Source organism: Aedes albopictus, chromosome 3 (genome assembly GCF_035046485.1).
Source record: "Aedes albopictus strain Foshan chromosome 3, AalbF5, whole genome shotgun sequence".
Classification (NCBI taxonomy): Eukaryota; Metazoa; Arthropoda; class Insecta; order Diptera; family Culicidae; genus Aedes; species Aedes albopictus.
This window is the reverse complement of record NC_085138.1, coordinates 379,031,760-379,046,028: the sequence shown is the minus strand read 5'-3', so window position 1 is coordinate 379,046,028 and position 14,269 is coordinate 379,031,760. Positions and strand designations below refer to the sequence as shown.

Here is a 14,269-nt window from a genome sequence, read left to right as displayed (position 1 = left end):
GGAAATCCTCTCCGGATTTCCGGGGAAATCCTCTCCGGATTTCCGGGGAAATCCTCTCCGGATTTCCGGGGAAATCCTCTCCGGATTTCCGGGGAAATCCTCTCCGGATTTCCGGGGAAATCCTCTCCGGATTTCCGGGGAAATCCTCTCCGGATTTCCGGGGAAATCCTCTCCGGATTTCCGGGGAAATCCTCTCCGGATTTCCGGGGAAATCCTCTCCGGATTTCCGGGGAAATCCTCTCCGGATTTCCGGGGAAATCCTCTCCGGATTTCCGGGGAAATCCTCTCCGGATTTCCGGGGAAATCCTCTCCTGATTTCCGGGGAAATCCTCTCCGGATTTCCGGGGAAATCCTCTCCGGATTTCCGGGGAAATCCTCTCCGGATTTCCGGGGAAATCCTCTCCGGATTTCCGGGGAAATCCTCTCCGGATTTCCGGGGAAATCCTCTCCGGATTTCCGGGGAAATCCTCTCCGGATTTCCGGGGAAATCCTGTCCGGATTTTCGGAGAAATCCTGTCCGGATTTCCGGGGAAATCCTCTCCGGATTTCCGGAGAAATCCTGTCCGGATTTCTGGAGAAATCCTCTTCGGATTTCCAGGGGAAATCCTCTCCGGATTTCCAGGGGAAATCCTCTCCGGATTTCCAGGGGAAATCCTCTCCGGATTTCCAGGGAAATCCTCTCCGGATTTCCAGGGAAATCCTCTCCGGATTTCCAGGGGAAATCCTCTCCGGATTTCCAGGGGAAATCCTCTCCGGATTTCCAGGGGAAATCCTCTCCGGATTTCCAGGGGAAATCCTCTCCGGATTTCCAGGGGAAATCCTCTCCGGATTTCCAGGGGAAATCCTCTCCGGATTTCCAGGGGAAATCCTCTCCGGATTTCCAGGGGAAATCCTCTCCGGATTTCCAGGGGAAATCCTCTCCGGATTTCCAGGGGAAATCCTCTCCGGATTTCCTGGGGAAATCCTCTCCGGAAATTCTCTCCGGATTTCCAGGGGAAATCCTCTCCGGATTTCCAGGGGAAATCCTCTCAAGATTTCCAGGGGAGATTCTCTCCAGATTTCCGGAGAAATCCTCTCCGGATTCCGGGAGAAATCCTTTCCGGATTCCGGGAGATATCCTCTCCGGATTCCGGGAGAAATCCTCTCCGGATTCCGGGAGAAATCCTCTCCGGATTCCGGGAAAAATCCTCTCCGGATTCCGGGAGAAATCCTCTCCGGATTTCCGGAGAAATTTTCTCCAGATTTCCGGAGAAATCCTCCCCAGATTTCCGGAGAAATCCTCCCCAGATTTCCGGAAAAATTCTCTCCAGATTTCTAAAGCAATCCTCTCCGGATATGCAGGGAAATCTGTGTAACTGGATTCTCTTCTATCTCTAATAAAGTCCCATTTGTTTCGAAACAATTCCTTCAACACTGACAACACCTAATCAGGATCGATCGCTAATTCCCCTTCCGGAAATCATTCTAGACAATAATCTCCTCACTCAAGCGCTCCCCCGGCGACATCCTCCTCCGGCGGTGGCGGCGAAGACTTACGACACTTTTCCCATCCGTGCTGAGCTGAGTCCAACATGATGGTCTCTTCCGGGCGCGGCGAAGCCGCACGGGCAGTCAAGCATCCTAGCATGTTCGCACGTCTTGTATGCCATTGTTCGGAAGAAGAAGTAGCACCGCAGCATCGTCTTTCCCCCGATCGAAGTGTCACACAGCAGCTCCAGCTCTAGCTCTAAATCCCCACGCGCTCAACTCAACCCAACCCGCTGCGCTGCTGGCTCTGGCTGGCTGCTGTTGGGTCTTTGAAGTTCCGTCCGTGTACTGCTCTTTGCTTGGCTTGAGCTCGTTTCGTATTGCGGCCATCAGTAACCATAACCATAAGCAACAATTAGCGTCACGACGACGATACACAACAGCCCCCGGGAGCCTCAGGTTCTTCGACGACGATGGCAACGATGACAATGATTCCCATTAGCAGCCTTCGAACGTCGTCGGTCGCTCGGTCCTATAGCTCTCCATCGCATCGGTGGTGTCGAGCGGAAACGGAACACAACGAGAGACATTATTTAGTTTTATCACTGTTTACATAACATCCGGTTTGCGGCAGGCGGCGGCGTAGACCGGGGGGGAATGCGTTTCCGAACGGAGGAGGTTGACCTCTTGGGATTGTGCGAATGAACCGGGCGGCCCGGAATAATGATTATCCTCTGGCTCTGGCTCCACTGGCTATGGGAAACGGGAAACTCGGAAACGGTGGAGAGCCCTTAGCCTCAACAACCGATCGACCGTTGTTTTGCTGATGACGACGATGGACAGCAGGACGAGCAGGAAGCAGTAACGAAATTGATAGGTTTTGATTCAATTATTTCGCCCGTTATTCACATTTGGATTGCCGGTCAGGACTATTTCCCCTGGCATCATCGCATCGCATCGCAACGTATAAGCTCGTGTGCTCGTGTGAGGTGGCACAGTCTGCCGTAGGCATGATGAACCTGTTGGTATTTGCGCTTTGGTTTGGGTGAGTGGTACGCAGGAGTTTCTTGAGGAAAATCTTGGTTAGAATTTAAAGAAATTATTCGGAAATCCGGAGAGGATTTCTCCGAAAAAACTGAGAGGATTTCTCCGGAAATCCGGAGAGGATTTCTCCGGAAATCCGAAGAGGATTTCGCCGGAAATCCGGAGAGGATTTCTCTGGAAATCCGGAGAGGATTTCTCTGGAAATCCGGAGAGGATTTCTCTGGAAATCCGGAGAGGATTTCCCCGGAAATCCGGAGAGGATTTCCCCGGAAATCCGGAGAGGATTCCCCTGGAAATCCGGAGAGTAATTCCCCGGGAGATCCGGAGAGGATTTCCCTGGAAATCCGGAGAGGATTTCCCTCCGGAAATCCGGAGAGGATTTCCCTCCGGAAATCCGGAGAGGATTTCCCTCCGGAAATCCGGAGAGGATTTCCCTCCGGAAATCCGGAGAGGATTTCCCTCCGGAAATCCGGAGAGGATTTCCCTCCGGAAATCCGGAGAGGATTTCCCTCCGGAAATCCGGAGAGGATTTCCCTCCGGAAATCCGGAGAGGATTTCCCTCCGGAAATCCGGAGAGGATTTCCCTCCGGAAATCCGGAGAGGATTTCCCTCCGGAAATCCGGAGAGGATTTCCCTCCGGAAATCCGGAGAGGATTTCCCTCCGGAAATCCGGAGAGGATTTCCCTCCGGAAATCCGGAGAGGATTTCCCTCCGGAAATCCGGAGAGGATTTCCCTCCGGAAATCCGGAGAGGATTTCCCTCCGGAAATCCGGAGAGGATTTCCCTCCGGAAATCCGGAGAGGATTTCCCTCCGGAAATCCGGAGAGGATTTCCCTCCGGAAATCCGGAGAGGATTTCCCTCCGGAAATCCGGAGAGGATTTCCCTCCGGAAATCCGGAGAGGATTTCCCTCCGGAAATCCGGAGAGGATTTCCCTCCGGAAATCCGGAGAGGATTTCCCTCCGGAAATCCGGAGAGGATTTCCCTCCGGAAATCCGGAGAGGATTTCCCTCCGGAAATCCGGAGAGGATTTCCCTCCGGAAATCCGGAGAGGATTTCCCTCCGGAAATCCGGAGAGGATTTCCCTCCGGAAATCCGGAGAGGATTTCCCTCCGGAAATCCGGAGAGGATTTCCCTCCGGAAATCCGGAGAGGATTTCCCTCCGGAAATCCGGAGAGGATTTCCCTCCGGAAATCCGGAGAGGATTTCCCTCCGGAAATCCGGAGAGGATTTCCCTCCGGAAATCCGGAGAGGATTTCCCTCCGGAAATCCGGAGAGGATTTCCCTCCGGAAATCCGGAGAGGATTTCCCTCCGGAAATCCGGAGAGGATTTCCCTCCGGAAATCCGGAGAGGATTTCCCTCCGGAAATCCGGAGAGGATTTCCCTCCGGAAATCCGGAGAGGATTTCCCTCCGGAAATCCGGAGAGGATTTCCCTCCGGAAATCCGGAAAGGATTTCCCTCCGGAAATCCGGAGAGGATTTCCCTCCGGAAATCCGGAGAGGATTTCCCTCCGGAAATCCGGAGAGGATTTCCCTCCGGAAATCCGGAGAGGATTTCCCTCCGGAAATCCGGAGAGGATTTCCCTCCGGAAATCCGGAGAGGATTTCCCTCCGGAAATCCGGAGAGGATTTCCCTCCGGAAATCCGGAGAGGATTTCCCTCCGGAAATCCGGAGAGGATTTCCCTCCGGAAATCCGGAGAGGATTTCCCTCCGGAAATCCGGAGAGGATTTCCCTCCGGAAATCCGGAGAGGATTTCCCTCCGGAAATCCGGAGAGGATTTCCCTCCGGAAATCCGGAGAGGATTTCTCCGGAAGTCCGGAGAGGATTTCTGAAGGCTTCTTAGAAGATCCAAATGATAGGCAGAGGGGTTCCAAAGACGATTTATGTATATAGGTTCAAGAGAAATTTAGGGACATTCCAGAGCGTCCTAGAGAGTTTAAGGGGCTTCAGAGTGTCTCAGAGGGTTTCCCGGACGTTTTGTAGGGCTTCAGGTGCGCTTCATGATATCTCAGGTTGTTTCAGGAGGAATTTACGGGTGCTTGAAAGAGTCTACGAGAGTTTCAAGGTCTTACAGATGGATTTTGGGGATTCAATAGTCTTTAGGATGTTTCGAGAGCCTTTCGGAGTGTCTAAGGAAGTTTAAGGGTCCTTAGGGGTAATCATGATTGGTTTTAGTTGTGTTCAGGGAGTTCCAGGTACCTTGAGTGGTTTTCAGGAATATCTCAGAAGATCTCAGAATCTTTTCAGGAGATCTCAGAAGGTGCCAGAACCTTTTCGAAAGCCTCAAGAGGTGTTTTTAGGCACTGTGAGGAACTAGCGTCGTGTTCAAAATCTTGTTAATTAAGACCAAAAAAGGCTTAGGTTAAGGCATTTTGGGGGGCTTGGAGGGCCTTATGGTGTATCAGGGGAATTCAACAGAGCCTCAATAGGTTGAATTGAGTTTCAGAGGCGTTTTAGGGGTTTTCAACGTTAAACTTCATTAGAAATCCCTAAAAACATCTGTAGAACGCCTCTGAAACTGAACGTTTTAGGAGGTTTAACGGAGTTTTATTTTTTATGAGCCTTAGTAAAAGGATTTTAAGCGTCTCATGAGTAATATGAGAAGTTATCAGAGGAATATGAAGTCACTCGAGGGCGTTTCGGGGGCTTTGGAAAGGGGTTCTAATTGGTTTTAGGAACAAGAGGTTGGTAAGGGGCTCCAGGGCCACAGGACATGAAAACTACCTTGAACCTTCCATGAATCAACCGTGAAATTTTTCAATATCTTCCTGACTTTGCTGTCGCTCCAAACACTCTTAATTTCCACCTGATGAAATGGAAACCCCACGAAATCCCTTTTTAACCATTTGAAACGCTTCTGATGCCTCCTCAATCTCCCTGAACTTCTCTGAAACCACCTTGAAATGCCCCTAACCATTCCTGAAGCCATGAGGATTGAGGAAACCCTCTTGAATCCTTCTGGGGCCTCCTTGAAATATCTTTGAAAACACACGCCCATCAGAACACCCCTGAAACACCAGCCAAAACCAATTATCACGTACTGAGCTCTCTTATTTGAAGCATTGACTGAATTAGAGCACAAAGGTGATGTACCCCCAGCCCATGGTATAGAAATATGCTTGATTTTTTTTTCCTAAGGAATATCGGCCTTTCAAAGGGTCCAAGAAGATTTTCAATAAGATCCAGATGGGTTTCAGAAAGGCCTCAGGTTGTTTCGGATGGTTTGAGAAAGGGTTTCTGAGACGTTGAAGATAGATTTAGGTGTTCTTCTTCTTCTTCTTCTTTCAAATGGCTCTACGTCCCCACCGGGACTTGGTCTGCCTCGCTTCAACTTAGTGTTCTTTGAGCACTTCCACAGTTATTAATTGAAGGGCTTTCTTTGCCTGCCATTGCATGAATTTGTATATTGTGAGGCAAGTACAATGATACTCTATGTCTAGGGAATCGAGAAAATTATCCCAACCGGACCAGGAATCTAATCCGCCGTCTCCGGATTGGCGATCCATAGCCTTAACCACTAGGCTAGCTGGAGACCCCTAACTGGAGAGTTGTAGGTATTATCAGGAGGATTTTTAGGGGGCATTTCGGAACCTCTCAGAGGATTTTGGGAATTTCATGGGGATTCTAAGGGTTTCATGAGGGTTCAAGAAGGTTTTTAGAGACGCTAGAAAGCATCTATGGGGGTTTCAAAGTGTATCAGAAGGGTTCTAAGGTTGTTTTAGGGGATTTCAGCGGGGTTCCAGATATTTTTCAGGGGAATTACATGGGTTTTCACGGGACTTTATGGCTTTCTACGGAGGCTAAGAGGTCGTTTCAGAGAATGTCAGAGAGTTTCAGGGGCATCAGAGGATTTCAGGTTTGTTTTTAAATGTACTTCGCAGAGTTTCAGCAACCTAGCACATATTCTAGGAACTTTTTGGAAGGTGCCAATGGCTTTAAAAGAGTTTCAAGGGAAACTTCTTGGACATTTCAAGAGACCAAAATAGACTTCAGCGGATCTCAGTTTTACAGGCGTATTGGGGCCTCATTAGGTTTGAGGATCGTTTCTGAGAGTTTTGAAGGATCTCAGTGGGCTTCATGAGCATTTAGTTAGTTTGAAGGCAATTTGGGAGTCTCGGAGAGTCTCATGGGGTTTCGAAAACGTTTAAGGGGGTCGGATAGGGTATTATGGGGTTTAAAATGCGCTTTAGAAAGTTTTAATGGGTTTCATGGTTTTTCAGAAGCGTTAACCCGAGAGTGGTCGCGTAGTGCACTGAGTATACACGTACCATGAAAACAGCACGCTTTTGTGGGACACAGCGTGTGCGCGGTGTCACAGAGGGTGACCGAAGACGGAACTGTTCGAGGGTTAAGTGGTCTTCAAGTGATTCCATGAGAATTGTAAGGAGTTTTCAAAGGGATTTCTGGTCGATTTAGGGCTTTGTGAGGGGGTTCAAGTTAGTTGATCTAAGAGGAATGCAAGGGGCTCATGATCATGAGGGTTCAAAAGCTGCCCTGTAACTCTTTTAAACCGACCCACACTGTTTCCAAAGGCCCAATTTCGTGATCGAAATTGTTTTGGGCATGAAAAATTGATTTTAGAGATTTGGTGCCTTCGAAGAAGTTGTTTGGTATATCAGAGCCCTTCTTTTGGAAGTATCACTAATGTGATTAATCCACCTAAAAGTGAGATAGAAATTCAATTTTTTTAATAAGCGAAGATAACATGTTTATGTCTTCAGCAAAGTTGTAGAAAATGTCATTATGTGAAAACTTGCCGAACAGACTTTTGCTCTATCTACTCAATTTCTAGAGAGATGGGCCATTATTTGTGAAAGACCCCCTTTTCGTTGCAACTTTTTCCAGACATGTTCGGGAATTTTCAAATGTTCTACAAAGTTATTTAGTATGACAAAATACGTGTTTCGTCTGAAGACGGCTACATTGTATCTTTGATAGTTTTTTAGATATTCAATAATTTATTTAAAAAAATTGCCTTTTTTACGGCTTTGTAACGTTTACATAGGCAAAATGGGGCAAGATTTTTCAATTGAATATGAAAGAAGTTTAAAATAGTTGTACATTTTGTTTCAACTCAGGCTGGACACTTGCTTCCTTGACAGTAAAATTGAGCTATGAAATATTTTAGGTCGTAACTAAAATTTTCAAAAAACTCAAAAAGTATTGAAGATAGAACTTTGTCGTATTTAAAGAAAACATGTATTTCATCATATCTAATAACTTCGTAGAACATTGAAAAATTCCTAAAAATGTCTGGAAAAAGTTACAATGAAAAAACTGATATTTAGGGGTCATTTTCAGGAAATGACCCATATCTTTCAAAATGGAGCATATAGAACAAAAGTTTGTTCGGCAAGTTTTCTTATAATGATATTTCCTACAACTTTCCTGAAGACATCAGTATACAATATTCACATATGGTAAACACTGAATTTTAATCTCACTACTAGGTGAATTGATAACAAAAGTAATACTTTTAAAAGAAGGATTCTTGTCTATCAAACAACTTCTTGCAACAAACTTTTGTCCTATCTGCTCCGTTTTGAAAGATATGGGTCATTTTCTGTTAACGACCCCTAAATATCAGTTTTTTTCATTGTAACTTTTTTCAGACATTTTTAGGAATTTTCAAATGTTCTACAAATTTATTATATATGATAAAATGCATGTTTTCTCTTTAAAGACGACAAAGTTCTATCTTCAATACTTTTTGAGTTTTTTGAAAATTTCAGTTACAAACTAAAATATTTCATAGCTTAATTTTACTGTCAAGGAAGCAGGTGTCCAGCCTGAGTTGAAACAAAATTTACACCTATTATAAACTTCTTTCATATTCAATTGAAAAATCTTGCCCCATTTTGCCTCTGTAAATGTCACAAAACCGTAAAAATGCTACTTTTCAAAATAAATTAGTAAATATCTCAAAAACTATCATAGATACAATGTTGCCGTCTTCAGAAGAAAGAAATACGTATTTTGTCATACTAAATAACTTTGTAGAACATTTGAAAATTCCCAAAAATGTCTGGAAAAAGTTACAACAAAAAAACTGATTTTAAGAGGCCATTCACAAATAATGGCCCATATCTCTAGAAATTTAGCAGATAGAGCAAAAGTTTATTCGGCAAGTTTTCTCATAATGACATTTTCTACAACTTTGCTGAAGCCATAAACACGCTATCTTCACTTATGAAAAAAATAGAATTTCTATCTCACTTTTGGGTGGATTAATCACATTAGTGATACTTCCAAAAGAAGGGCTCTGATATACCAAACAACTTCTTCGAAGACACCACACCTCTAAAATCAATTTTTCATGCCCAAAACAATTTCGATGACGAAATTGGGCCTTTGGAAACAGTGTGCGACCCCTAAAAAGTTTTTGAAACCTCTATGAAACCACTTGAAACCTTATGAAACACTCAGATATCTCCCTGGAACCTAAAACACAACTCAGATCTCTCTATAACCTCCTCGAAACTGCCTGAGACTCCCCTCTAACCATTTGAATCGTATCTGATTTCCACTAAATTCCTCTGATATCTCTCTAGAGCCTTGGAATAACTTGAAATAATGTTAAACCGTTTTGAATCCGCCTCGATGGCCTCCCTGAAACGCGCCTGAACTTTCCTGGAACCCTCTTCTTTTAGGGAGCCTTCAAACATCCTGGAAACCCAATTCAATTCTTATTTTTTAGAAACATTTGATAAACAGATATGTAGTTTTTAAAAAAATAGTCTGAAACAGCGTTTCTCAAATCATGGCACAATTAATTGTTGTATCGCCAGCTGATGTTTAAAAAAAACAGAAGTAAATTTCCATTGAAACTTTCCAAGATCTTCAATGGAAGTTTACTTCTGTTTTTTTTTTCTCAGATCCTTCCAGAGTCAGCCATATAAGCTTTGATAAATACATGTGTATGGTATACACAGAAAAAATATTCATGTAAAATTCAGCGAAAAATCATGCACATAAAGGGAATGCTAGGATTAGTGCATATTTACATGAGATATCATGTTAAATTACGTGACGTTCGTGAAAATTTCCGCCAACTATCGCGTAAACCATCATGGACACCAACCGGTTACGCGACTATCCCTTTACGTGCATGATTTTTCGCTGAATTTTACATGAATATTTTTTTCCGTGTACACAGATAAAAATAATGAGATTTTAACGTCTGGTAAACTTCATTTTACTCATGCAAACTTAATGTTATGATGGATTACATGATATATCATGTAAATTTGTGTTATAAGTCATGTAAACTCTCAAAAACATGCTGAATTACATGACATATAATGGAAGTTTACATGATATTTTATGAACTTTACATGATATGTCATGTAAACTTCTATGATATCCCACGCTCCAATTATGTGCATCATATGTCACAGAATTTTACACTCTTTTTTCGATCTGTGTAGAACTTCTTTTTTCTTGGCGTAACGTCCTCACTGGGACAAAGCCTGCTTCTCAGCTTAGTGTTCAATGAGCACTTCCACAGTTTTTAACTGAGAGCTTCCTCTGCCAATGACCATTTTGCATGTGTATATCGTGTGGCAGGCACGAAGATACTCTATGCCCAAGGAAGTCAAGGAAATTTCCTTTACGAAAAGATCCTGGACCGACCGGGAATCGAACCCGTCACCCTCAGCATGGTCATGCTGAATACCCGTGCGTTTACCGCCTCGGCTATATGGGCCCCTGTGTACAACTTGTTTTAAGTAAATTAATTCATTCTGGATTCTACGGACAGCTTTTGAAAAAACTAAGAGAAAAAAATCAACGACAATTTACAAATTATAATATGTACCAAAAATCATACCAGTAGTATTCCAGAGATCAACACCGAAATTCTAGCCAGGAAAATATCCACTGAAAGTTCACTAAACACCAGATTAATCTAGTTAAAGACTTCAGAAGACAATACTCAATAACAACATTTCTTTGTATCTTTTCAGGTATGCCATTCCCACCAAAGTGCAAAATGAGAAAAATGAGCACGGAAATGCTTTTCTGTATGACAGGTAAACAACAAATAGAAGTTAATGTTGCCAAAACTACTTGAGCATTTCTGGATATTTTTGAAAAGCTGAAAAAATAACCATCGAGAGTCAGTACACTTTACACTGCCGTACCAAGAAAGCTGATTTAGACTTCTGAAATGCTTTTGTTTCGGAATCTCAATCTCAAAATCAAAATAAAAAAAAATCAAAAAATCTATAAAAAACTTTAAGAACAAATTCACAACCCTGAATTTCGTAGGAATTTCTACGGTCAATTTTACCAGGAACTTCTCTACAATAACTTCACGTGTAAGTGTTTCAAATCTTTTTTATGAAACTGGGTACTGGAAAGGTTGCTGTGGCTGCTGATGAAAGAGTTTCCACTAGAATTTTCTGAAACTGTTTAAAAAAGCTGCTTCTGGAATGTTGCAATTATGAATGAGACGTATATTCATCCTGAGGTATCTCTAACTAAAATTAAAATACGGTTAGTTAAACAATTTCTGATCAAATTCATTAAAATCCATCAATGAATTCTGTAGGCAAATATCTTTCAGCTGGAAAACTCTTAGAGTTACTATTTTTTTTTTCATTAATAACATATAATAAATTTTCTGAAATGTGTATACGGATAATTTTAAGATGCTGTATTGTACCCAAGCCCATTACAACCAGAGTTCCACAGAGCTCCCTAATGACCGACCATCCTCACTAATGACCGCACCTCATCAGAAAAGGTAAAACGGTTTCGACCAGTTTGCATTGCTCCGAATTCCTATAACCAAACTGATCGAAAAGTGATTGGCTTTGAATCCCAATTACGGTGTGATTAAAATGCCATACCTTGAAGTTTTCCAGCAAAATTTTTCTTTTTTTTTTCTCTCTCTCTACTGAGAACGTCCATTATTCAAACGAAAGAGCTCCTTCGCCCGGCTTGTGGCATGCTTTATTGAACCAGCCACCCACCCACCATGGTCCGAGGCCCGGACGCAATCAACCCAGCGACGCGCGGAATTTTCCCATCTTTTATTCATGCCGCAGCCATTAAAAAGTGAATAACTTACATGCGGTGGTAGTTTGCAAATCTCAAGCGAGCGACGACTTGCCAAACTGCACTCTCCAGTGCAGTGGGTGAGCGCATTGTGAGAAGCGGGCGAACCATAGAACCCTCATTACTACTGACTGCTGGAGCTGGAAGCGTCTGGGTCTGAGCTGAGCTTCTCGAAATTATGATTATTCACGCCCCCTCCACTCTGGCCGTACCGCACCGCCCGCCACTTCACTTAGCTGGGATGTGGTTTTGTGGTCGATCCGGACCCAGGGTGCAACTTAATTGCTAGACGTTTTCTCTCTCTCGGTCGGCCACCACTCACAAAGCAAATGGAAACAGTTTTGTGCAACAGGAATGCTGCATAATAGGAACTGAAGGAGGATTTTGAGTCATTCACGTAGTGTGTCGTTTAATATTTTTAAAAGTTTTTCTTATTTCAATAGTAAAAGAAAACATGAGGGTGTTCCGAGGGTGGAACTGAACTTTCTTGCAATTAAATATTTCTTGTCTGCTTGTTTGTTCATTTTTAATTTTTTTTTTCTTTTTATTTATTTTTTTCATTTTTGCCTTTCTCGTACACTAAGTGTACCGGAAAGGCTATATGTTCACTCCAAAAATGACTTTTTGATAGAAGCCCCGGAGGGTCGAGTCATATATACCAATCAACTCAGCTCGACGAATTGAGGTGATGTCTGTGTGTGTGTATGTGTGTGTGTGTGTATGTGTGTGCGTGTGTGTGTGCGTATGTGTGAGTGTGTACAAAAAAAACTCACATCACTTTTTGGCAGTAAACCTCAACCGATTTCAATGACCGACGGTTCATTCGACGCGGAATCTGGTCCCATTGTTTCCTATTGAAAATGGTTCGGATCGGTCCAGCCGTTCCGGAGATATGGCCATTTAGGTGTTCCGGAACGGTACCCCAGGAAGGGACCAGATATGAAAATGCATCAAACCTATGCATGCGACACATCAAACCACGGCATTTTCAATAACCTGATGAGCGGTAAGCAGGAAAATAGTCCCAGATCATATCTGAACCGGTAATGTACCGGAACCGGTTCCGGGTGTCCCGCCGGAAGTGACCAAATATACAAGTGAACCAAACCCATGCATGCGACACATCAAACCACGGCATTTTCGATAACCTGATGAGCGGCAAGCAGGAAAATAGTCTCAGTCCATATCTGAACCGGTAGTGTTCCGGAACCGGTTCTAGGCACACCGCTGGAAGTGGCCAAATATACAATTGAACCAAACCCATGCATGCGACACATCAAACCCCGGCATTTTCGATGACCTGATGGACAATGAGCAGGAAAATCATCTCAGACCATATTTGAACCGCTAGTGTTCCGGAACCGGTTCTAGGCGTCACACTGGAAGTGGCCAAAAATACAATTGAACCAAACCCATGCTTGCGACACATCAAACCACGGCAGTTTAGATAATCTGATGAGCGATAAGCAGGAAAACAGTCTCAGACAATATCTGAACCGGTAGTGTTCCGGAACCGGATCTAGGCGTCCCGCTGGAAGTGGCCAAATATACAATTGAACCAAACTTATGCATGCGACACATCAAACCACGGCATTTTCGATGACCTGATGGACAATGAGCAGGAAAATCATCTCAGACCATATCTGAACCAGTAGTGTTCCGGAACCGGTTCCGGGGCTCCCGCAGAAGTGGTCAAATCTGAAGGAGCCCAACATACCCATACATGCGTCACATCAAATAGCGGCTTTTTCGATTACCTAATGAACGGACAGCAAGTGTTTCGGAATCGGTTTTGAGTGGCCGGAAGAGGCCAAATGTAAAAGTAAATCAAATCCAGGTATGTGACACATCAAATCGTGGCTTTTGCGATAACCTGATGAACACTTAGCAAGAAAATAGCCTTAGATCACACTAGAGACAACTGGTAGTGTTCCGGAATTGGTTCCGAGAGTCCCGTCGAAATGGTCAAACCCTGCATGTGAGACCTTCAATTTGCAGCGTTATTGGTTAACCGATGAACAGTTAACAAGACAATAGTGTCAGACCATATTTGGTTCAGCCGGTAGTTACTTGGAATCAGATCCGGGTAGTAAAATGTACAATTTAACCAAACCCATGGATGCGGTACATAAAAAAAAGGGTCAGACCACATTAGATTCCCGGTAGTGTTGCGAGTTCGGCTGTGGTTTCGAAAGTGGTTAAAAGTATAGATAGTAGAGTAAACATAGATCCGTGTTGATGAATGTCAAAATCTGTATCCAAACGAGCATGACGTCACGATTTGGACAACATCAATGGAGCGCATGACGTCATATTCAACCGTCACACTCTTGAACATTACTACTTACACGCTTGAAACATTTTAGTCAGCGGTGTCCGCGGATCTATGTTTACTCTACTATCTATAGTTAAAAGTAAAGGTGAATCAAACCCATACATGCGATATATCAAATCGCGGTGGTTGGGTAAAGGTGAAGAATTGGCAATAAAATTATCTCAGACCAGATTTGGGACAACCGTTAGTGTCATGGAATCAGATCCGGGTATCCCACCGAAAATTGCCATATATAAAAATGAACCAAACCCGACAAAACGACATACGACACATCAGATCGCAGATTTTTTGATTATCCAATAAACGGTTAACAAGAAAATAGCTTTAGATCACATAAGACTAGCTGTTGTGTAGCAGAACC

General features: G+C 43.8%; 1 protein-coding gene across 6 annotated transcripts in view; it reads left to right on the top strand.

The window, feature by feature from the left end:
• The window catches only part of LOC109409926 (nephrin), an 851,818-nt gene that overhangs the window by 328,368 nt on the left and 509,181 nt on the right, over positions 1–14,269 (top strand). For 5 of the 6 annotated variants that reach the window (XM_062855794.1, XM_062855793.1, XM_062855792.1 and 2 more), the window contains one exon: positions 10,478–10,543. The exons of the other annotated variant lie outside the window; for it this stretch is intronic. In XM_062855794.1, coding sequence (XP_062711778.1) covers positions 10,478–10,543 — 66 coding nt within the window. The remainder of the gene's footprint in view (positions 1–10,477; positions 10,544–14,269) is intronic. 6 annotated transcript variants of the gene reach the window in all.